At 48.6% G+C, this 25,000-nt stretch overlaps 2 protein-coding genes across 6 annotated transcripts in view; both read right to left on the bottom strand.

Annotated features, from left to right (window-relative positions):
- gabra2a (gamma-aminobutyric acid type A receptor subunit alpha2a) overlaps positions 1–12,404 on the bottom strand; it is a 14,118-nt gene extending 1,714 nt beyond the window's left edge. The window contains exons 1-10 of one of the 3 annotated variants that reach the window (XM_086182036.1): positions 11,862–12,404; positions 11,562–11,635; positions 10,005–10,117; positions 9,308–9,375; positions 4,837–5,057; positions 3,437–3,519; positions 2,790–2,933; positions 2,488–2,640; positions 1,302–1,504; positions 1–1,008 (exon numbers count right to left, since the gene is read on the bottom strand). The exon at positions 1–1,008 is cut by the window's left edge and continues 1,714 nt beyond it. In XM_086182036.1, coding sequence (XP_086038162.1) covers positions 706–1,008; positions 1,302–1,504; positions 2,488–2,640; positions 2,790–2,933; positions 3,437–3,519; positions 4,837–5,057; positions 9,308–9,375; positions 10,005–10,117; positions 11,562–11,626 — 1,353 coding nt within the window. In that variant the 5' untranslated portion in view covers positions 11,627–11,635; positions 11,862–12,404 and the 3' untranslated portion in view covers positions 1–705. Of the gene's footprint in view, positions 1,009–1,301; positions 1,505–2,487; positions 2,641–2,789; positions 2,934–3,436; positions 3,520–4,836; positions 5,058–9,307; positions 9,672–10,004; positions 10,118–11,091; positions 11,167–11,561; positions 11,636–11,861 lie in introns of those variants that run through there. The other 2 variants (XM_086182037.1, XM_086182039.1) reach the window with 2 other exon arrangements.
- Positions 12,405–22,416: 10,012 nt separating this feature from the next.
- gabrb1 (gamma-aminobutyric acid type A receptor subunit beta1) overlaps positions 22,417–25,000 on the bottom strand; it is a 27,223-nt gene continuing 24,639 nt past the window's right edge. For 2 of the 3 annotated variants that reach the window (XM_086182033.1, XM_086182035.1), the window contains 2 exons: positions 24,340–24,593; positions 22,417–24,128 (listed from right to left, as the gene is read on the bottom strand). In XM_086182033.1, coding sequence (XP_086038159.1) covers positions 23,787–24,128; positions 24,340–24,593 — 596 coding nt within the window. In that variant the 3' untranslated portion in view covers positions 22,417–23,786. The remainder of the gene's footprint in view (positions 24,129–24,339; positions 24,594–25,000) is intronic. The other variant, XM_086182034.1, reaches the window with a different exon arrangement.

Genomic DNA, 25,000 nt, shown 5'->3' with positions numbered 1-25,000 from the left:
GCTCCTGAACAAATGATGATGTGGACCATGTGACCAGGCGATGTATCTAAGAATGCTTCTCCACCTTTGAGACAAAAACCTGATCATTAAGAGGCAAACAGCTGGGAGGGGGGGGGGGCAGAGAGCTCCCAACCCTACTTAAGAAACCAGGAACTGCTCATGTCCTCAGCTTACAACAGTCAACTGGGTCAACAACTGGCCTGTTTCTTAACTGAACGCCAGCGTCAGTCAGGAGGTAGAGTCCCTAAGTCCTTCTTCAACACCTTGGTCTCCATGGAAACCGTGGAACGGGGAAGCACAGGTGGATTTCCTCCTGGCGGGTCAATGGTGGCAAATCCAACATCATGAAACAGTGGAGGGTTGCGTCTCTGTTCCACAACATTAACGCACAAGTACGGCGTCTTCTTCTCTGTGTGTGTTTTTGGCTGACTGCAAACCAACTAGCTACTACATCCAACTGTGAGCAAACACAAGCGTGGTCGATACAGGACGACGTCACTGGTGTGGAGCTGACATGGGTGATGGTGCCTACCAACCTAAGAACACTGGCCTGTTACATGAACTCTAACACACGTGGTTCTGATGACAGCTCAGAGTTCTCTGCCTGTCACACAGAGAGGGGGGAGTCTCTGCATTTAAACAGCTTTGGACCAACAGATCCCACAGTCTAGGACAGGTTCTGAGTTTGGAACAAGTTCCTGTGGTTCATTTGGAAGGACTGGTGTCTTTAATTACTGGTTCTCTGTTCAGGTAGGTGGCCCAGTAGACCAGGTTAAAGCTCCCAAACAGAACCGGGAACATGATGCGGGAGATGCGGTCGATCTTGCTGACACTGTTGAAGGTTTTCTTGTTGTGCTCGGTCTTCTTCTCCTGGGGGGCCTTGCTGAGGTCTCCTGGACCACACTTGGATATGGTAGGCAGGCTCGAGTCTTTGCTGATGTTGGGAGCGTAGTTGGCCACCGCCACAGCGTAGGCATTGTTCTTCTTCATAAGAGACGCCTCCTTTTTCTGCAGGAAACAACAGAGAACATGACAACGTCTATGCTCTCGTCTTTCATTGATTTGTATCACTTGATAGAATTTCCCGAGTGCCATCTCAAATGGGTTCAACACATCCTGTTTTTTCCTAGAGAACAACTTTAGTACTCGTTTTAAGAGAACACTAAGAGTATAACCCATAATGATGACCAGACTCACAATCTGCAGCTAACAACCAGACTGACTCATAACATGTGGCTTTGTTTCTGTTCGCTCCTCCTCCTCTCTAGCTTAGCTAACAGTAGAGGGGGGCACAGCTCTACCTTGTCATTGACGACACTCTTGCCGTCCCAGGCCCAGCCCCGCTTGGTGAAGTAGTTGACGGTAGCGAACTCGATGAGGGCTGAGAAGACGAAGGCGTAGCAGACGGCGATGAACCAGTCCATGGCCGTAGCGTAGGCCACCTTGGGCAGAGAATTACGGGCACTGATGCTCAATGTGGTCATTGTCAGTACCGTAGTTACACCTGGAAATATAGAAAAATATACAGACAAACTTTGGTCAACGTGAAAGTGGATGAGTTTAAAACCTCCACCGACGAATCGGTTTAGATCATTGTGGAGCTGCTGTCTATCTCCAGCATCGTTCAACTTGTCCTATCATGTCTGCAGTTCTCAGCAGCAACAGCCTCTTTGAAAACATTTCAGCCGCGCTTATCTACTTCTTTACCTGCTTTGGCAGCAGACTTTGCTGCAGTCAAAGTAATGTTTCACACTAACGGGGGTTTTGAGCTCAATAATCCAAAATCACAGCAGCAGTGACCTGGAAGTGTGATAGTTTATTTTTTTAATTTCACATGAAAGGAGAACCTTAAAAGAGCCTCCGGTGCAAATAGAAGGAGGGTTTTATGATCCCAGTCAGCGGCACCGCCTGTCAGCACAGTCCAACCTGCAGTCCTGCTCCTCTACAGTTCATCATCCATCATACGAATGGAAGCAGTAACGTCGCTCAGTGGGGAGATGAATCCACTGTCCTGCTGGCGTGTCCCTGTGAATGCAGTGAGCTCTGTTCCTCCAGAACGTGGCTGCAGATGCTGGTCAGCATGGTTGATTCGTGCTAAGCTGCCTGCAAATGACTGTCTGCCTGTCCTACGTCTGTCATAGTCCATCATTTTTATAAATTAACAAGTGAAAGAAATGCTTGATGGAGTCATTAATATGTTGCTAATTTTGTAAAATTGCACATGCGCTCCGTTCCTGCTGGGGGGGGGGGGGGGGGCTTGGGGATCTGTGGTTCTGCTGAATCTCTGTGTGATGAAGCTTCAGAGACAAACTGTTGTGACTTTCATCAGTAACATTGTTCTTCTGGAGGGGACGACCCAGGGGAGTGCGGGTCAGAGCGGGTCAGAGCGGGTCAGAGGGCCCATGTTGAACAGACACAGTTCTCTACTAGAGGGGCGGGGGAGCACATGTTTTGTATTTGATGTCTAAAAAGTAGAAAACAACTTGCCAAAGACGGTTCTGGCTGGCACCGACTCGCGGTTGAGCCAGAAAGAGACCTGGGAGAGGATGACGGTCATGATGCAGGGGAGATACGTCTGGATCACAAAGTAGCCGATCTTCCTCTTCAGGTGGAAATGAGCAGTCATCACAGTGTATTCACCTGCAGGGCACATTCATTCATGACCACGACTGCAGTAATACTTGTAATCGAGTAAGAAATTTTAGCCTCAAGCTACAGGAGGAGCTGTTCCTGTTTCTCATGCTGTCTCTGCTGTGTCTATCTGTCTATAAGCAACTTGTGCTGCTTACCAGTGCTGGACTTAATGGTCTCTTTCCCCACTGTCTGTCCCACCAGGTCATACTGGTTGAGTCTGGAGCCATCAGCGGCCACATCCACAGAGTGAGATGCGTTGCGAGTCCAGATGTAAGTAACCTCGGTCTTTGTGTAGGCATCTGAAGCAGAGGACAGACAGGGAGACACTGACAGACCAACTGCTTCCACCAGTTCCCTTTATCCTATGCAGCCCTTTGTCTCAGCAGAGCACCTTAATGAGGGTTAGGGCTGGAGTGCCCACATCAAGCTAATGATGCTGCATGGTAATGTGGCTGTCACAGTTGAGATTAATTCACTTGCAAAGGAACACGCCTCCTTTCTGGGAAATCCTCCTCTAGTCCATTATGTTCGGATCCACATCAGCAGGTAGACCCCCTTCTCTCCACTGGACACTGCTAGTTAGCTTAGCTGCTACGAATGCTTGCATTGGGTTAGTAGAGAAAGACGCCTCAAAAGTCATCAGATAGACCTTCCTCCTGAACACTCCTCACCTGCATAAATCTACTGTGAAGGAACTGCTGAACAGGGCAACCGGTTACACGTCTCGATGTCGTCATCATGAGTAACCCTGGACTGGCGGTGAGACATGTAGTTTGGGACAGATAAATGTTCTCGTACTTACAGCTGCCAAACTTGAGAGGACATGAATGAGAGTCCATAGGGAAGTCTTCCAAGTGCATGGGACACTCAGCTTGAACCGTCAGCCTGACAAACACAGTTGAATAAAATCACACAGGAACCCATCTAAATGTGTGGTGTGAACATGCAGCGTCAAGGGGGTGGGGCTAGCTGGGGGGGGGGGGTGTCAAACAGGTGAAGATGATGATGACCCACTTGTGGTCCAAATTCTACAATTCTACAGTTTCATTTAGCAGACGCTTTTGTCTAAAGCGACGTACAACACGAGCAAGAATTTAGACTGGAGGGAGGAACCTTGGTGCTGCCACCTAGTGGGAGGAGAAGTGCCAGGTTTTTTTTCTTAACATAATTTAACCTTGACTGACCACAACCAGTAATTCCACATCAACAGTATCTTCAGTATCCACCACTGTCAGTGCTGAGTGTTCACTCAGAGCCGGTCTCTGACCTCCTGACTCGGTCCACCCTGAGGACCAGGAGGAGGCTCAGGTTTGAGGGCCTCGTGTTCCCTGAACAGTTGAGCCTCCAAACTGCTCTTAAAGCAGGGAGGGGCTCTGAGGGTCGCATGGAGTTGGGAAGTTCATTCCACCATGAGGGAGCAACAGAGGAGAAGAGCCAGGCTGGAGACTCAGAGCCAGGCTGGGCTGGGAGCACCAGCCGTCTGTCACAGGTGGGGTGAAGCGGCGAGAGGGCGTGTAGACCAGGATGAGGGGTCCAGGTAGGCAGGAGCCGCTCTTGTCACCGTTTTGTAAGCCAGAAGAAGAGCTTTGATCCGAGCTGCCACTGGAAGCCAGTGAGGAGAGCTCTAGAACCTGAGGGACTTCATGAGTCACAGCTGCCTTAAACTGGCAGGAAATCACCAGTGAGAAAGAAACATTTAATACTTTAAAAGCAAAACTGCACTCTTCAGGTCAAATTTCTGTGCAGATGATTTTTTTCAAAGATTTCTAATAAATTATTACATGCATGACAATGGAAGCTTGCACGCCAGGGTGTAACTGTCCCGCTGCATGAAAAAAACGATGCAACCACTGTGTTGTCACACTTGACCAACGCCACTTTGTGGTTTGGGTTGATGCTGTCTGCCACGGCATGAGCTCAACCCTCCCTCTCAGGCCCCAGCAGCTCGTGGTACTTGACACAAAGACGACAGCATCAACATCAAAGTAAAAGCAATGACAGAAAGTCTCGCTGGCCTCTAAAGCCTCAGTGGACTCAGACTGAGCTCAGGGGAACATGAGCCTGCGACGAAAGCACCTGCTTCTTGTTTGTGTGTTTCATACAGAAATTTTCCTCACAAATAATCAGTTCATCATTTTTGTTTTGCACCAGTGGGACGTGGTGTTCATGTTCCACTGATCAGCCGCGTGTAGAAGCACATACCTCATCGTGTAGAGCAAGGTTCCGTCCTCCATGATCCTCAGCAGCTTGTTGGGCATGGTCATGTTGTGGGCTACAGATTTTTTGCCGTTGTGGAAGAATGTGTCAGGGGTCCAAATTTTACTGGCCATCAGGTTGTTGAGAGGCAGAATGTTCATCGGACCGTGGAACTTTAATCGCTCATCCTTCCAACTCTGACGGAAGAAAACATCCACTGTGTACTCCTGGGGGAGAGGGAGCAAATGTTAGAACAGCCCTCCAGGGACCCGCTCAGACAGACTGTCTCATGGGGACGTGTTGGGCCTAATCTAAGTCCTTCTGTTGTGATGTGGTTCTGCGTAAATAAAGTTGACCCGATCATGTTTGACAGTGACCGTCCAAATCACCAGAATTCCAACAGTGGTTCTGGTTTCAGCGACTGGGACTGAGATGATGATGTTCTTGAGGCAGTGAGATGAACCGGAGTGGTAAACGCCAGAAATGGTTCCTCAACAACATACGTGCAGTGAAAGCACGCATGTTGTTGAGGAACCATTTCTGGCGTTTACCACTCCGCCCTGAAACTGTCGCTGCCTCCATGCAATTCACACAGCTTCTGCGCCCACCTCTCCGTGTCCATGCCGTAAACGCACGTGCCTCCCTCCACTTTGTCAGTCACATTGTTTTTATATCTATATTTTGTCTCTGCACCTTACCTTTCGTTGTTCTCGTTACAATGACGATAAAGCGAATCTGAAAACTGTGACTCGGAGCCATGACAGACGCTCATGTATGATCCACCCCAAATAAATATTGGCACTTTTACGATCCAGAGTTGAAGATGCACATGTAAAAGGACGGGGATATAAATAGATGAAGTCATCAGTCACCCAGCGTGTCCTGTCAGACGGGCGTCAACATGCAGATCTGGTGGCGATGGGAACAGGACGTGTCCTGAGATCAGCTGACAGCCGGCCGGGTGCAGATCTGTCCCTCCATCTCAGTTGTTCCCTAAGGCGATTGTCCGGCGCCGTTTACATCAGCACCACTGAAGCGTGTCACTCTCATGACCTCACAGGTCAGTTTGCCCCGACAATGCTCCTGTATCATCTCAATTTAAAAATTCAAGAGGAGTATCAAAGCTAAAATTTGACCCTGGATCTGTTTGAGGAAGACTGGATTGAGGTGACAATCTCCTCCCGACTCAACAGAGAGCAACCAAAGACCACAATAGCAGAGTTCAACCCTTGTTCTGACTTCCTTGCATTCATATTTTCATGTGGAAGCAAACGGACATCCACAGTAGAACGTCTGGACAGCGAATAATAAGAAGGTGCGGTCTAAACAGAACGATGTAGCCAGAAAAAACACAAAAATATAGACTTGAGGAATTCTAAAAATTGCAACAAACCTGGACATAAAAATAGGAACAGAGGAACAAAAAGTCTCTGTAGCTGTTTTGTCTGTAAATGAAGAGACTCATAAATGATAATTAAAGTTGAACACAGAGCCTGGATCAGTTTGACTGACGGAGTTCAAAAGTTTACATTCTAAAAATGTGATGATCCAGTTTCACCAGGATCTGTTCAGTATTCATACTTCCAACTGGACCAGCAGTTTAAGAAATAGATTTGAAAGATTTATAAAAACAAGCCAAGTAACGTAACCAGAACAGGTCTAAAAAATGAACCAGAAGCCAGCAAAACAGGACCAGTACACAAGACTGTAGTATAAAGACAAATCAACTCAATAATTTACTCCACGACCATCACCCCTCCAGGTGGAGGCTGCAGCGTCAGAGTGTCTCATACCTGCCGCTGACGGGTCCCTGAAGGCCGTCAGAGTCCACTCTCTCACATCTATTCATTTTTAATACTGCAGTGAAACAGAAGGGAAGTGCCTTCCTCTCCTGGAGGGAACCAACCCTCGGCATTCTAACCCATATTACTATTTCACATTCTCTAAATGTTTCACCAGGATCAAAGTGGGAATTCCAAATCTGTTCCTGGGAACGGTTGCTAGCTTCGTTCTCACCTCGATCACTTAGAATTCCCCCCCGGGATTAATAAAGTATTCTGATAAGATCGCTTTTGAATTATGTTCGAATTCAATGAGAACATTTTGTTTCAGACCTTTTACTTCCAGGCTGTTAGGAGAGGCACTGCATCCCTGCCAGTGGCACAAAGTTTCAGAATAAGCTGCTCGTAAATGTTATAATACTACTGCAGTACTGTTATTTAGAAGTACTATTATATGTATATATAGGAGCTTTGGGGAATAACAAACGGTTTGTTTAGCTATTGTTAGCCTACGTTAGCTTCAAGCTAAATATACGTGGCTGGTTCTTCCTGCATTCTGGAGTCACTAAGAAGTGATGGAGGAGGGAGAAACCTCCCTCTCTGAGGACTTCCTAGACAGAGTGCAACTTCACGCCCTGGAAAAATCATCTTGAGTGTTCCTTGTTGGTCTGGAGCCTCAAGGTGCTGGTTCTTGTTTTATATCTGGTCCAGAACAAGCGCGTTCTCATGGAGATGGTCCCTGGAGTCTCAGTGTTAGACCTGGGCGTGTCTGACACGACAACCTCCACCTGCGTGAACTCCAGAGCCGGTATGGAGGCCAGGGCCACGCCTGTGTGACAGTGAGCTGGACTACAGCATCCATGTTTGTGTCATCACGGTCCACAACACAACTGGCTAACACACATTTGTGTGCATGTCGAAGAACTGACTTGTTCTGACAGCGTTGTGAGTCTTTAAGTGGTCTTGATCGACCAATCAGAGGGCAGGATTCTCAGTTAGGTGTATTCACAGCGTGATACCTCGTTGTCACATCCTGACAGGACGCACTAATCCACACAGCAGGCACCCAGCTCTGTGTGTGTGCGTGTGTGTGTTCATGTAGCTATCACAGGCAGAAAGGATCGAAACACCGGTGGAGTGAAATTATCTGCTGCAAGTTTGATGGAGACGTGTTCTGAATTAAAGATGAGACCATCTCTTTCTCCTGAAGGTGCGCCTCCATCACGACCCCCAGCACGCCTCACTGCTGTGACACTTTAATATTTGAGGCGGGGATGAGAACACTAAAGAAAGCTTTCAGGCTCAAGTGTTTATGTGTGAATGAAAACCAGCTCATCCGAGTGTCATTCAGGTGAGATATTCTGAGTGGATCCTGATGGAACTCAACAGGGAGGTTCTAGAAGCTTATATCTCCTTTGGTTCTCCATGGAGGAGCTGATGATGAGGTCCACGCATCCATGCAGGTCAGTCACGTCTCTGATTGGTGGAGCACGCTGTTACCATGGAAATGTTTAATGAACTCGTCACTGTCAGCCATTTTGAGTTTCATGAGGTCCCGTGACTGACTGAGAGGAGCATGGTTTCACTTAAGACCAGAGGGGAGGACTGGTACTCATCAACGGGGGAAGTGAGGAGGAGAACAGGAGCCCTGTTGGACAGGTGCAACCACAACCATCTTCAGCTCAACACTTCAAAGATGGAGGAGAAGGTTGTGGACTTGAGGAGGAAGAGGGTCAGACCTGAACCTATCACTATCCAGGGTACTGTGGTGGATGCGGTCTTCAGTCTCAGCTACAACAGCTGAACTGAAGGAGCCACATGGAGGCGCTGTACAAGAGGACTCCGAGCCCCCCCCCCCCCCCCTTGTTATTAAGTTCGAAAAAGAGGGCATGACGTAAAAGTATCTTTATATTTCTGGTGGAGGATGTAAAACAGCGGCTGACGTCTGCTAGCTACACATGACATCACATGAGAAACTGCAGGATTATCGTGTGTGTGTGAATGCAAGGCTGATGCTTGATGTATTATGGATGGGCAGCAGCGGTGGATCAGACCCAGTTTGATCAAACTGGGTCTGATCCTGGCCATGTCATCATCTCCAGACTGGAGTGGCTACGTTCCCACGGGCAACAGGACAAGCGGTGCTGACGGTCTGCTGATGTGAGTAATTGCATCTGACCACAGCGGAGGATCGTGGCAGCTGTGGTTGCTCTGGAGATCTGACACCTTTACTCTCTGATAGTATTTTTTCAAGTATTTTGAGTGTTCTGAGAACGTTGTCCTGCTATCCCTCACCCTAATACGACAGGGTTAATATGAATAAATGGCTGTGAAGTGACACACGCCTGCGTACAGTAACTTAGGGTACAACAGGACTATTAAATCCAATGTGGCTGAATGTGGAGGGAGCTCTCACAGGTGTGACGCCAGACATGGACGGTGGAACCCATCGTGTGTGTTTCCTGAGTCATGGTTGGTAATACGAGCGCAGCATGGAGGGGCTTCTCTCGTCAGTCTGTCCAACAGCTCTCTGAGCAACCACAAGGACATGCATTCAAACAGTTTTGGGGCTTCTTCTACTTTTTTTTTTTTTGGAGTTACCAAGAAATGCGGGTTGGCATGTTTGTGACTCTGCTAATGTTAGCATGTTAGCTAACAGTCTGTGTGTGTGTTCCAGAAGAGGGTCAGAGACTCACCATGTCTGTGTCTGATACTGGGCCGAAGCTGGTCACGTAGATGTCAGTCTTGACCTCGGTCACGCGGTCTGTGGCGGTACAGGAGGACACCGTGTTAGTGGTTCATAGAGGGGAGCCGCCGGTCAGGAGGACGACCAACCAGGGATGGAGGTCCCAGCATGTGTAAGGCAGCTGCTCAGGAGGAGACATTTGGACTCCAGGTCCACTACTGACCCGGGGGCCACTACTGACCCGGGGGCCACTACTGACCCGGGGGCCACTACTGATGCCGGGTCAGGATCCATTTATCTGTCTTCTCTCAACCTTTGTCTTCCCGGTCCAACAGAAACTCTCACTAGTTGAGGCACATGAGCACTGACCACACCTATAATAAATAAGAGGATATTTTTATGAAGGTGTTCAAATGAGGTTCCATTGTCTTCCTGTCTACCCGTGACTGAGGACACGCCCACATTACATCACCATGTTTCGAAAGACATTTGATTGACATGTTTCACAAAATACTGCAAAACCTCTCGTCGAACTTCATCGTGAGACGAAGGTGTGAACACGTCTACGACACATGGGGAGTGTGAATATGCACCAGTTCACTTTGTTTTGCAATGGTCCCTAGAACATGTCGGACTGGATCTGATTATGTCTTCCTCTGGGAGAAGGTCATTCTGCCGTCCATGTTAACAGGTGAGTGATGTCATACCTCCCAGGCCGGGTCTCAGCCGGTTGTCATAGCCATCCAGCAGGCTGTCCAGGATCTTGGTGAAGGTCGTGATGTCCTTGAAGGTGCGTGTTGAGTTGGAGTCTGCTTGTGACCTAAATAAAAGACAAGCATGTGATTATGGACTCAAAGACAAACACATCTTGCTAAGAACTGAGGGTGGTAATCTCCACCTACGGAACCAGAACAAATCCAGTTGATCCAACATGCTTCCTGTCACACGTGAGTGAAGACAAGGACAGACAACATAAGACAACGTTGAGTGTTTACAGCAAGGACTCAGTGGTCTCTGACTGACTCCTGTTATTACCTGGACCAGGCTGGACTGGGCGGGTCAGCACTACGTATGTGTGTGTGTGTGTGTGTGTGTGTGGCCCAGTGCCTGAGTGAACTCTTCTAAATCTGAGGGCTGCTCAGGTAACGTCAAAGCTACGTTGCTTTAAGGAGGAGCAGCTCTGTTAGCCTGCTGCAGGGCTACGCAGGTGCTAACCCCAGGTTCCCTGGAGCTGTGGATTTTAGGTACACACACACACACTCACTCACTCACTCGCATACACTCACACACTCACTCGCATACACACACACACTCACTCGCATACACACACACACACACACTCGCATACACACACACACATTCACTCGCATACACACACACACACACTCACTCGCATACACACACACACACACTCACTCACATACACACACATATACACACACTCACTCACATACACACACATATACACACACTCACTCACATACACACACACACTCACTCGCATACACACACTCACTCGCATACACACACACACACACTCACTCGCATACACACACACACACACTCACTCACATACACACACATATACACACACTCACTCACATACACACACATATACACACACTCACTCACATACACACACACACTCACTCGCATACACACACTCACACACTCACTCACATACACACACATATACACACACTCACTCACATACACACACATATACACACACTCACTCACACTCATACACACACTCACTCGCATACACACACTCACACTCATACACACACTCACTCGCATACACACACAGCAGCAGCTTTGTTCCACATAGGAGGGGTTTACACGTGTTGGGTTCTCCCAGAACTTCCTACTTCTGGTCAATAAAGCAGCACTCATGACTGCGAGGCTGCTGGTACTTCAACCACTACTTCCTCCACTACTTCCTCCACTACTTCCTCCACTACTTCCTCCACTACTACCTCCACTACTACCTCTACTATTGTCATCCATGCTCTTAGTCTCTTCACACAAGTTAAAACCAGAAAAACGCAAACATGGTTTAAGTCTGAACTCAAAATTCTGTCAGCTGTTGGCGCCGGGCCGCGCCGATGGTCCCGTCATACTGAGTCCCTCAGCTGGACCCAGTTCTACCCTGACGTGTTGAACCTGAACCTGGACCTCGACCTGGTTCAGCTCCGTACGCGCGCGCACCAACTGAGAATTTCTTCTCTTCATATGAAAAAGACACGAGGACATAAACTTACCGGGTCTGGACGACGATCAAGGAGACCAGGAGACACGTGAAGCGGGAGCCCCACCGCCCGGACATCGCTGAAGCCTGAAAGCCGACAAGGAGGAGAGGGACGCGGTCAGGGCGCGCAAGTGAACACACACACACACACACACACACACACACACACACACACACACACACACACACACACACACACACGTATGGAGTTCGCTCCTGATCCAAACACACGTCTGACACAATGTCATAAGGCTGAACGAGTACTAATACTACAGAGACGAACTCAGAGTGTAGTACATGCATAGTTGTGTACCTGTGACGCGACAGGTGTCCTCCGGGTTACACGAGCTGATCTGAGCGGAGACAAGTGTGTAGTCTGGAGACGCGAGCGGCCACTGCGCTTCCCTCCCGCGCGCTCGTCCACCGGGAGTCCCGCACCGCCCGCAGCTCCGCGCAGCCAGCTGACCCGAGCTGACGCTGCGAGCGTCCTCCTCGTCACGTGTTCAGAGAGCGCGAGGCTCAGTCCGGTGGAGCGCCGAGGCTGCACTCACACCCCCTGCAGTCTCAGCAGACTCTGACACTTAGCATTTGTTTTTTCGAAATATTTGCCCTTCCAAGTCCTCACTACCAGGAGTACTCAGCTCACTGAGGTGTTTCTCCCTCCTCCATCACTTCTTAGTGACTCCAGAATGCAGGAAGAACCAGCCACGTATATTTAGCTTGAAGCTAACGGAGGCTAACTGTCCTGATGGATGGCTAAACTGTCCAGGAAGGTCAGTTTACTGAGTCTCCTGATCCTCAAAGTGAAAAATCATCTTGAGTGTTCCTTGTTGGTCTGGAGCCTCAAGGTGCTGGTTCTTGTTTTATATCTGGTCCAGAACAAGTGCATTCTCCTCATGGAGATGGTCCCTGGAGTCTCAGTGTTCAGCCTGGGCGTGTCTAACATGACAACCTCCACCTGCGTGAACTCCAGAGCCGGTATGGAGGCCAGGGCCACGCCTGTGGCTGATTGACCAGGAGCTGAAGAACTCTGGTGCTGCGTTCCGATCGCCCTGCAGTTCCCTGCGCACGGTAGACAGCCATCTTTACTGAGGTTCCAAACGGCAGGGAACACTTCAAAGGGAACTGAGCACAGTACAGGGAACAACTGAACAACTGTTGTACACTTTGCTGGAAGTTGACAAGCAATATTCCCCATGATGCATTGTGGTGTCGGTGCGGTGCGGAAAATAAAAAAACTTGCCAGCGGCAGCAGACGCCTAACCCTAACCCTGGAAAATAATGGCGTCAACATTTATTTCGTGCCACTCCAATCGTAATTTCCGGCACATCATTATTATTTTTAATGACAGCAGGTATAAACGAACAAACACTGGCTTCTCACGCTGTCCAGCATCACAACATAGGAACCTGCTGAACAACATTTTGAAGTGACCAAACAAATCGTACATTTCTCAGATCACGTTAGTCAACAAGAACATTCATTACAGTAAAAAGTCAGATGAAGGGTCGTGTGTGTTCTGTGAAGGCAGTTTTATTTTGTAGCGCACGTAATGTTTTATTTTGGTGAAGACCAAAGGAAGTGAGGAATGCGCTGATGACGTTGCAGGGTGTTCCGAACGGAGGAACTTTGACGACGCAGGGTCTTCAGGGAGCAGGGAGTACGTTGTGGTGGGCTGTGGCTGCCCCGCCTGGGTGTGGGGTGTGGGTGGGTGTCGTCCTCGCCGCTGGCGGACCCCTTGGGGGGCTCTGGTCGGGTCTCGGGCTGGGGGGCCCTGTGCCCCTGGGCTCTGCTCATGCTGTGGGGGGGAGTGCCCGGCGGGACCGGGGTCCTCTCTGCCCCGTCTCTCTGTGGGTTGCTTCTGGGTGGGGGTTGCTGCTCCTATGCTTTCCTATGGGTCCTGGCATGGGTTGGGCCTGTGGCTGTTTCCTGGGGGAGGGGTGGCCTGGGGCTCCCCGTGTCCTGGGGATTTCGGGGTGCTCTGGTGACCTGGTCCTGACCTACCTGCCATCCTGGACTGGGGGTGCGATGTCCTGGCCCCCCACATCAGCTACAGCCAGCTACGCACAGCATCCAAGACAAACCGTAGCACACACACATACACGTACACACGCGTATACACACATACACGCATGGAGCGCACAGCTGACCCATAAACACACACTCAGACATTCATCTTCAAATTATATTAAACCAAATGGTAACCCTGCACCGGGAATTCTGCAACCATTGTTTTCTGTTTTTGTTTTTTTTCTTTCTTTTTCTTTTGTTGTTGTTACTTTTTCTTTGTTTGTTTATTTGTTTTTTTGTTTGTTTTTTTTAGTGTTTTTGTTGTTGTTGTTGTTTTCTGCTATTGCTGTTGTTTTTTTTGTCTCCCCCCTCAGCAGGGAGTACGGTGCTGATCGGAACGCAGCTCGGGTTCAGTGGGGTCATTCAGGTCTTCGATCAGCTGATCAGATTTCATTTGGCTGGCATTTTGATGGTTTGCTGCCAAGAATGGAGGCGACCTGTCAACAGCTGCTGTTCCTGCACTGGCACAGGAAGGAAGTACCTGAAAAGGTAGAAGTACCTGAAAGGTCACAGTCCTCTCATGTAATTGGCTGTGACAGTCGATGTGAGCACCACTGGGGCTCCTCCCCTGGGGGGGTCTCAATCGAATTCGTATATGTTTAGTAAGAGGCGGAGCTTTGCTGCTCTGTGTGCTGTGATTGGTCAGCTGACCAACCAATGAGCTGCTTGTCTGTTTTATTTGTGATTATTACAATCAGATAGAACTTAGTCACATGACAGGTCAGGTATAAATGCAGTTGAGACCAGCTGACCCTGACCACAAGTCTGTCATGGAGGGGTACTGCTGGTCAGAGTGGTTTGGCGGTCAGTTCAAAGCCGGTCTGGAGGTGGTCATGATGATGGTGTCCACCCGTCCTGGCGGCACTCCTGCATCTGGATTTCCCAGTGATGGACGGCGGAGTCCTGAGCCTGCAGCTGCATGTTTTTCTCTACTTCCTCTTCTCCTTCTTCTCCTGCCAAAGCAGAGGAGCATCGACGGTGCACATCCTTTCCTCCCTGCTGTTGGAAGCTGCTGCATCCATCAGAAGAGGAAGACGAGATGTTTGGTTGAGACACCACCGTTCACAGGTCACGTCTGACATCAGGCTGAACGTGTAATAATACTACAGAAACGAGCTCTACAGAGTGTAGTGCATGCGTATATACATATAAATGTACACACGTATGTATGTGTGTGTACATTTATATGTATATACACTTCTGGGTTATAATATGAATTCACAGTAATTAGTTTACATTTTCATGTTTGCAAGTGAGAAAATGAATATTAAATCGGTGTGTGAGCAGCATGGATGTGACGTGACAAACATGCAGGGTTTCACTCCCCTGAGGTGGAGTCGGGAGGCTCTGCTGACCAGCGGCGCCTGGAGCGTTGACTGGAGGACGGCGAGAGCTTCTCCCTTAGACCAGTGGTTGTGACATAAAGGAATGATGACGGCTGCAAGCAGCAGGCTTACAGATAGAGACTGTGTGTGAATGTGTGTGTGTGTGTGTGTGTGTGTGTGTGTGTGTGTGTGTGTGTGCGTGTGTGTTCATGTAAGAAGGCACGGAACATGTGGCCTCAAAGTAGCCTGCTGTTGTCATGTCACACGATTGCCATATTCCACCTCTTCATAAACCTTAATGTCACTGCAGTGTGTATGCATTGATGGTGATTAGTCCCACCCCTTGTGGGCAGGGCTTTCATCTAACGCCATCAGACACGATGGTTCCATGAAACTGAGTCATCAGATCACGGAGAAACATCCCAGTCTTTATGTGTTCTAGTAGCAATGCTCAAGCAGTTTTACCTGTGTAGCCAAAACCAAACAGGTGGAGGACATCTGAGGGGGAGAAGGAGGGACAGAAAGAGAGACAGAGGGACATAGAGAGACAGAGACAGAGGCCAAAATGAGTTTCCTCCTCAGGGAGGCTGGGCTCTCCCTTAGAGACAGGGTGAGAAGCTCAGTCCTTCAGGAGGGACTCAGAGTAGAGCTGCTGCTCCTCCAGGTAGAGGAGTCAGTGGAGGTGGTTCAGGTATCTGGTGAGGACGCCTCCCTCAGGAGGTGTTCCAGACTTGTCTGACTAGGAGGAGGCCTCGGGGCCGACCCAGGACACGCTGGAGGGATTATATCTCTGGGCTGGCCTGGGAACGCCTCAGGATTCCCCCAGAAGAGCTGGTGGACGTGGCTGAGAGAGGACAGTCTGGGCTTCCTTGGTGAGGCTGCTGCCCTCGTGATGGATGGATGGATGGATGATGGGTGGGTGGGTGGATGATGGATGGGTGGATGGATGGATGGTTGGATGGATGGATGGTTGGATGGATGGATGGATGGGTGGATGATGGATGGGGTGGATGGATGATGGGTGGGTGGGTGGATGATGGATGGGTGGATGGATGGATGGGGTGGATGGATGGATGTGTGGGTGGATGGATGGGTGGATGGATGGATGGATGGGTGGATGGATGGATGGTTGGATGGATGGATGGATGGGTGGATGATGGATAGGGTGGATGGATGGATGGGGTGGATGGGTGGATGGATGGACGGGGTGGATGGATGGATGGGTGGGTGGATGGATGGATGGGTGGATGGGGTGGATGGGTGGATGGATGGATGGATGGGGTGGATGGATGGATGGGTGGGTGGATGGATGGATGGGTGGGTGGATGATGGATGGATGGATGATGGATGGGTGGATGGATGGATGATGGATGGGGTGGATGATGGATGGTTGGGTGGATGATGGATGGATGGGTGGATGATGGATGTTTGGGTGGATGATGGATGGTGGATGGATGGATGGGTGGATGGATGGGTGGGTGGATGGATGGGTGGGTGGATGATGGATGGGGTGGATGATGGATGGGTGGATGGATGGATGGGTGGATGGATGGATGGGGTGGATGGGTGGATGGATGGATGGGGTGGATGGATGGGTGGGTGGATGGATGGTTGGGTGGATGGATGGATGGGTGGATGGGTGGATGGATGGATGGGTGGGTGGATGATGGATGGTGGATGGATGGATGGGTGGATGGATGGATGGATGGGTGGATGGGTGGATGGGTGGGTGGATGATGGATGGATGATGGATGGTTGGGTGGATGATGGATGGATGATGGATGGTTGGATGGATGATGGATGGATGATGGATGGTTGGGTGGATGATGGATGGATGGGTGGATGATGGATGGATGGATGGATGATGGATGGTTGGGTGGATGATGGATGGATGGGTGGATGATGGATGGTTTGGTGGATGATGGATGGATGATGGATGGTTGGGTGGATGATGGATGGATGATGGATGGTTGGGTGGATGATGGATGGATGATGGATGGTTGGATGGATGATGGATGGATGATGGATGGATGGGTGGATGATGGATGGTTGGGTGGATGATGGATGGATGATGGATGGTTGGATGGATGATGGATGGATGATGGATGGATGGGTGGATGATGGATGGTTGGGTGGATGATGGATGGTGTTTAAGGCAGCAGTGATGTCACATTTGTCTCAGTAACCCTATGAACTCAATGAACTATTAAAGAAACCACATTAAAAGGACCCAATAACAGTTTACCGTTTCTTTGATTCAGTGCTCATTGGATTCATTTTGCCTCCACATTCATTGTCAAATTAACAGTTTAACATGTTTGTCTTATTCCATTGTCTTTCCGTTCATTTCTGCATGTGCTGACTTCCCCGTCTCTTCACCTCTCATCAGCTGTTCCCCTAAAGGTCTGGTTCCAGATGCTGGCTCAGACCAGAGTATGGAGGAACTTATAGTGCCATCTGATGGTGATCCATTGCAGAACAACATTCAGTCGTTTTATTTTGATACTCACCAATCAGCCAGAAGATGCATCCAGCACCGGGTTTGATCTTGGTGCCGGTGACACATGTTCTGGTGGGACTGAACCTGCTGACGTGCTGCTGCCTCTGGTGTCTCCTGACTGCCCCAGCATTCTCACCTTCATGCTGATAAATGGGATCAAGAACCTGTTAGGTGGATCTGCCAGGAGAGTTCAGCAGCTTCGACTCAGCATCACTCCAGACTGAACACTGGAATTCTCATGAAAGGTTCAAGGGTTCAAGTCTAGTCCGTTCTGATCTCCAGTCCAAGTGTTGGTGGACCCCTGATCCTCCAGCTGGATCAAGGAGACCTGGATCACACCAGACCCCCTGGAGAGGTGGTGACCAGACGTTTCTGGACAGTTTAGCTGCTGTTAGCCTCAGTCTCTGTTAGCTTCAAGCTAAATATACGTGGCTGGTTCTTCCTGCATTCTGGAGTCACAAATTAATATGGTATGTGAGAATGCCTGAATACTCCTGTCAATGAGTACTTGGAAGGTAAAATACACCTTTTAGGTTAAGTATCACTTAAGGAACTGTGGAAGGATGAAACATGGAGTCATGCTGACGTTGGCGGTAAACCTCCGAACCTCCGACGGTCGTCAATCATCACGTCCTCTGTCCTAATGGGACGCGTGGATTCTACCTCATGCACACAGAGAACTCTTGACTGATGCTCAGTGCTGAAGCAGTTGCCATGGTGATGGCCACACACTGAGAACATGGGGATCTGTCAGGGGAAGATGTTTCCAGCTACCATGGAGACACGTGTGTGTGTGTGTGTGTGTGTGTGTGTGTGTGTGTGTGTGTGTGTGTGTGTGTGTGTGGCAGCATTACAGGATGTCTCATCGGCTCAGGATCATCTGGCCGGCTCACAAACATGTTCATCAGGTTGTTAATGTCAAGAGGAAGAAGAGCAAGAATGAGTGACAGCTCATAAGAATAAAGATGAAGTGCATCATACATTAAACAAGTACTTAAAGTCATCTTCTACATTTAGTATATGTGAAATTATAAATCAAACAATTTTGATAATTAATTTTTAAAAATTACAGAATAAATTGCCATAGTCAAAGGTTCTAACAGTACTATCTTCTACTTTCTCTCGAACATGGAACATTGAACAAACACATCAGATGAAGGATCGCTACAGATCTGAGGAATCATTCAACCACAAGATGGCGTCAGAGGACAATCAAGCCGGCACCTGTCGGCATCTCAGTTCTGACATCTCCCCATTTCCGCTTCAGCAGTTGAGAAATGAAGAGTTGGTGTTTTCAACAAAGTCTTTTTTTAACAGTGATGTCATGAATATGGTCACGTGTGTGGGGGTGGAGAGCGTGTTCACTTACACATACATGAGCTTCTGTGAGAGACCATTGGACAGAAGCCTGCGATGAATGATTGACGGTGAACAATCTAACCCTCAATCAGGGATCTGGGAGGTGTACAAGTACTACTAGTGGTAGTTCTACTAGTACCGGTACTAGTGGTAGTTCTACTAGTACCGGTACTAGTGGTAGCTCTACTAGTACCGGTACTAGTGGTAGCACCACTAGTACCGGTACTAGTGGTAGCACCACTAGTACCGGTACTAGTGGTGCTACTACTAGTGGTAGGAGGTGTCAGCCTGAGGCTCTGCAGGTCTGCAGCCTCCTCCTCCAGCAGCATCAGTCAGACATCTGGGAGGTGAGAAGCACCAGGACTCAGAGGAAGAAGTCCAGTTAGTGAGACAGGAAGGAGGACAGGAGGAGAGAGAAGCCCAGTGCATCATGGGAGATCCCTGCCAGTCAAGGCCCATGGCTGCGTCCGAATTGCCAAGTAGCAACCTACAGCCTACTGCTACAACCTAAACACGGCGGCACCATTCAGACACCGTAGATTGGTGGTGAAGCACGACCTCTGCTGGCAGAGCACAGATACTGCAATTAGGTAGACAACAGCAACGGAAGCCCCACCTGCTGGCCTGATTGTGGTACTGCACTCCACTCTGAACGCACCTTTCCCTCATTCTCTATTATTAAGCACATTAACGCACCTTTAGTCATCAACAACTATAAATGTTGGTGTTCATCAGAATGGGAGACTGTTGGTGGCGCTAACTTGGCTTGAGGGTCCACAAGTTTTTAGGGGATGAAGAAGAAGTCCGCGGTGCATTGTGGGCCATAGGTTGCTCCGTAGGATGCACCTGAACCGACCTACAATGTGGGCGTGTTTAGGCTGGACTTTAGGTTGTGAAGTAGGTCGCTACTCACGCCAGTTGTGGTTTGGGACAGCCTGCGACCTGCTCTGAGACCTACCATCAGACCTGCTTGGCTATTCGGACGCAGCCCATACCAGCAGAGCTAGGGGGCGGAGCTAGACACCTCCTAACTGTCAGCTTTATCAACAAGGAAGGTCTTAAGTCTGCTCTTAAACCTAGAGAGGGGGTCTGGGTCCTGGACTGAAACTGGGAGACGGTTCCACAGGAGGGGAGCCTGATAGCTGAAGGCTCTGGCTCCATTCTACTGTTAGAACTCTAGGAACCAGCAGGAACCCTGCATCCTGGGAGTGAAGGGTTCTAGCTGGATCATAGGGGACTAGGAGCTCTGTCAGGGATGAAGGAGCCTGACTGTTGAGGACTTTGATGGTAGAAGGAGAATTTTAAATTCTGTTCTGAATCTGACAGGGAGCCATGCAGAGAAGCAGTCCAGGAGAGACCTGGTCTCTGCTACCAGTTCTAGTCAGGGGGGCAGCAGCGTTCTGGACCAGCTGGAGAGTCTTTAGGGACTTATTAGTCCAGCCTGGTAGGAGGGAGGTGCAGTGATCCAGCCTGGAAGTGACAAAAGCAGGGACTAGTTTTTCTGCGTCTTCTTGAGCCAGGATGTGTCTGATCTTAGCGATGTTACGTAGATGGAAGAAGGCGTCCTGGACGGTCCCAGACATGTGGACCAGGTCTAGAGTGGGGAGGCAGCTTCAAGCTAACTATACGTGGCTGGCTCTTTCTGCATTCTGGAGCAACTGAGAACTGGTGCAGAAGGGAAAATAAACTTCTTGATTTCAAAATTGATTTGTGAGAACTCAAACAGTAAAATCAATTTAGGAGAGGAATCCTTTGACCTCCTCGTCACATGTAACGTGTTCACCATGGAAACAACGTGAAAGCGAACGAGTGAGGATGTTCCGGTCGGCCGACATGCTGGTTAAACTGGTTCATGAAATCATGATCACATCGTTACAAAGGAAATGTGCTACCCATCTGTAAAGAAGCTGGAGCTGAGCAACACTTCAATAACCCAAAGAAAGAAATAGAAACAAGAGCAAAAAGGGATGTTTCGAACATGCAGAGTTGGATTTGTTTGAAGCTGCTTTAACTGACCCTGGACCAGCAGATACACACGTGACTGAAACCAGACACTCATTTACATGTCAGCAATTTTATTTAAATTCTACTCCATATGTTTTTATAAGATGAAACAAAGAATTCTTTTTTGGGGTTTTCTCACACACACGCACACACACACGCGCGCACACACACACACACACACACACACACACCTCTCTCTCTCCCCTCAAGAGCAGGTCTCAGAGGGGTGGTAGACTAATTTTTACATAAGAGTCCAGCACACGTGTCCCCCCGGCTCCGCAGTCCTGAACAAAGCCGGCTGTCCTCTGTTCATGGAGGCTCCTCAGTGCTGAAGTCAGAAGATTGTCTTCACGATGCTGGAAAGTCTCACTACATCTTGGCGGCGATGATGATGATGATCCAAAAAAAGACATCAACTGTCCACTTCTGTGTAGTTTCCTTGTTCTTGATTAAAAAAGTACAAGATTTTTTATAGTTCCACTCACTAGATAGAGGTTCAACCCTGTGAAAGTACTGAGAGTCTTTGTAAAGGCACAATCTTCAGCTCGCCGCCACGCCGTGTCCAGGAGACGCTTCGCTGCTACTTGTTTAAAGCCCTGATAAGACAAGCGGGACATGAGCGCCAAGCTGACGTGTCCTCTGGATCCGCTGGGACTGAAAGATGCAGTATTTCTAGTTATACTGTGACTTCAATTGGTAATAACTTTGTGTGTGTGTGTGTGTGTGGGGGGGGGGCATGAATACACACCCCGACTTCAGTCTCAATACACCTGCAGTGGAAAATCAAAGTACTTGACCTGGTGTTTGCCCTCACCACACGCAGGTGGTTGAAGCTCTACACAGTTCTAAATGTTAATATAGAAGCGGTTCTCGCTGCGACGTTCCGTAACAGTGGGGGACCAGCAGCAGGTTCCATCAGGGCTCCAAATGCTCAACAACATCATTTGTCCTGCATCACCTGATTTCTTTTAAAGAAAACTTCATTATACACACTCACAGACACTGTGAGAATATTATTGGTACAAATCTGAGTACCTTTACTGAGTTTACCTGCCGTTCACGTCTAACACACAAATATTGGCACAGAAATGTAGAAAACCTGATTTTGTGGGCTTCTAAGCTGCAGGACTCAGAAGGACCTTCAGGAGGTGTCAGTCAGTGGAAAAATACAAACGAGAGATGAAGAGAACGGTTCTGAACGTTGGTTTCATCAGTTTTCTGTTTCTGAGCAATCATCATGTCAGTTGTGTTCAATATGGATTCCTGTTGGATTCATGACCAGCCTGACAGTCAGAGCCCCCGAACCAATATGACTAATAAGGTTATACGTCGCTTTGGACAAAAGCTTCTGCCAGATGGACTCAGAACTGTAGAATTGATACTCTTGCTCCTTCTCTGGTGATTGGATTTGATAGGCAGCCTCATGTTGCTTCAGTCCGTCCTGATGCTTTTATTAACATCTCACAGTTGGAAAAACCTGTTAAATTTCCCCAAACTACAGGAACTAGAACCCAGTCACTGACACTGAGTCTCTCCTGCACACCCTCGGGTACGGGGGTGAACTCTTGCTGCCCCCCCCCCTCCCCCCCCCCCCACACACACACACCCTTTGAAGACCTCTGATAGCAGCAGGACATGACCAAGTTTCACAAAATGAGTTTAGCTTGTAGCGTTAGCGTCAGATCTTGGGTGTGATTCGTGATTGTGAAACTCGCAGACATTCTTCTTCTGCTTCTGTCTCTCGGTACCACGGCGATGTGCACGTTTACCAGTGTGCATAGTTGTCATGCAGAAAATTCACATGCAGACTTTCTGCACCACACTTGTGTTTCTGCAATGACTCAGCTCGCCACACACAGCTGTTTTTTGCAGAAATGAAAGTAAAGTCAGTCTGTTTCATTCTCTGAAAGCTTTAAAAATTGCACATGCACTCATCTTCATCGTGGCTAAATCACATCGATCAGGGTACATGATGTAACATGTTAGCGTGTTAGCACACACGTGGCTGTCACAGAGTCCCCCAGTGTGAGGTCAGAGCAGCCAGATTCCACCAGCATCAATCGGCTCAGTTTTTGCTCTCTGGGCTTCTGATTCAGCTCGCTGGGGTTTGGTTTTTGACCTTGAACGCAAATGAAAGCAGAGTTCTTCTACATGCAGGACCAGACATCATGGAAGTTACATTCTGTAACCTCAGATTCTCGGCGCTGAGGCAACACCTGTCCAGGTGAGCTGTAGATCCCTCCTGGGTGCTCTTACTCCTGATACATTAGAAACTGTACAGGTGAGGGCAGCGTCCCCGCTATGAGAATGCGATGCTTAATCACATATTCTTTTTCATAGCCATATTTAGGCTAGACACAAGCCAAGCCACACCCACCTGCATCATCATGTCTGATGGTGTGACACAGAGCCCCTCCCACCCGTAAAATAAATGATGTCTTGCTGATGTCAAAGAAATCATTCCAATAGCCTAAAATGTTGAGTCGCTACGTGCTTTGGCAAGTGAAGACTTATAAATACCTCTACTTTGTCTTAAGGTCAATATTACTTCTATTTCTACCTATCGTGTACGGATGAGTACAGGAAAAGCAATTTTTAAAAAATAAATTATACCTCTTTTATATACATTCACCATATATACATACACTATATATATATATATATATATATGCGTATATAGTGTATATATATACTATATATGTATATATACTATATACACACATACATATACTATATATATATACATATCTATCTATATCTATCTCTATATCTATGTACAGTATGTGTGTGTGTGTGTGTGTGTGTGTGTGTGTGTGTATATATATATTTATATTTCGTATTTATATATTCTTTTTTATATGAAATTATATTTTCATTGAAAAGACATCCAGTACTTCCTTGTTCCCAGACAGGATTTCTATGCTCCTCCATTTTTCAACCTTTATGTAAGACCTCACCACATCAGCTCACCTTCGCCCCCTAGTGGACATAGTACAGCCAGTAGACCAGGTTGAAGAAGGTGAACGTGATGGGGAAGACCACCCGTGACCACTTGTCTATGGCGTTGACATCCGTCAGGTCGGGGATCTTCACCTTCAGCTGCGACGCTCTCCTCCTCAAACGACCCTTTTTGTGGCTGATAGGCCGGTCTATGGCAGGTCGTCCGTACAGGTCTCGGCTCGTCATGGGTTTCCGATATTGTATGCTGGCCCTGTCGTAGGAAAACATGGTGGCCCGGGGGTCATTGAGAGTGCCCATCATATCTGCTCCACCCATTTCACTGGTGAGGTTGGTCAGGAGGATGTTACCATGGGCATCCACCTACAGAAGCATTAGATGACATTACCAACCAGGAAGTGGTGACAGAAACCATCTAGGGGGGTGGATGAGCTCAGGTAAGTCATCAAGGACCAGCTCTGTATTCATGGAGAGCCTCTGAGAGTCGGGAGGGTGGACAAGAACCGTGAGCTACCTGTAGAAATGACATCATCACCCCCCCCCCCCACACACACACACACACAAAGTTTCCCACCTGAACTTTGTTGCTCTCCAGTCGGCTCTTATTCTCATTGTTGGACTTGGCCGCTCGTTCCGCCACCTTCTTCTGCAAGTGAGGACCGCGACCAAAGAAGATGTAGTTGACGAAGGCGTACTCCAGCAGCGCCAGGAAGACGAAGACAAAGCAGCCCATCAGGTAGATGTCAATGGCCTTGACGTACGGAATCTTGGGGAGAGTTTCCCTCAGATGGGTGTTGATGGTGGTCATGGTGAGCACCGTGGTGATACCTGAGGACAGGAGACGAGGACGGAGGGACGCTGAGACATCTGTCATTAGCTGAATATCTACACTGCATTAATGATCCAACAGCTTCATAATCATGAGGTTACTAGAAGGTCATGAGTCACATGACAACTAAAACCTGAAAAATATCATCAATCGTCAATATGTCATATGGGTGCGTGGAGCCTGGAGGCTCAGCAGTGAGGTAGCCTTTACTCTGAAGGGTGAAGAGCATGAGTATCAGCTGATCATCACTGCCCCCCCAGCGTGTCTCAACATTTTCACTCCTCCAGGACCTGCAGAAGACTTGAGCTGCGACCACAAAACCAAACAACAGAAGAAAGATCAAAGCCTCTGTTGCAGTTTCAGCTTTGATCCTCTTCTTTCCCTTTAGGTTGGCCCGTTCCTTCAT

This window comes from Aulostomus chinensis, chromosome 17 (assembly GCF_037954235.1).
Source record: "Aulostomus chinensis isolate RoL2024-O1b breed Wild chromosome 17, RoL_Achi_v1.0, whole genome shotgun sequence".
NCBI lineage: Eukaryota > Metazoa > Chordata > Actinopteri > Syngnathiformes > Aulostomidae > Aulostomus > Aulostomus chinensis.
This window is presented reverse-complemented; position numbering and strand designations above follow the sequence as displayed.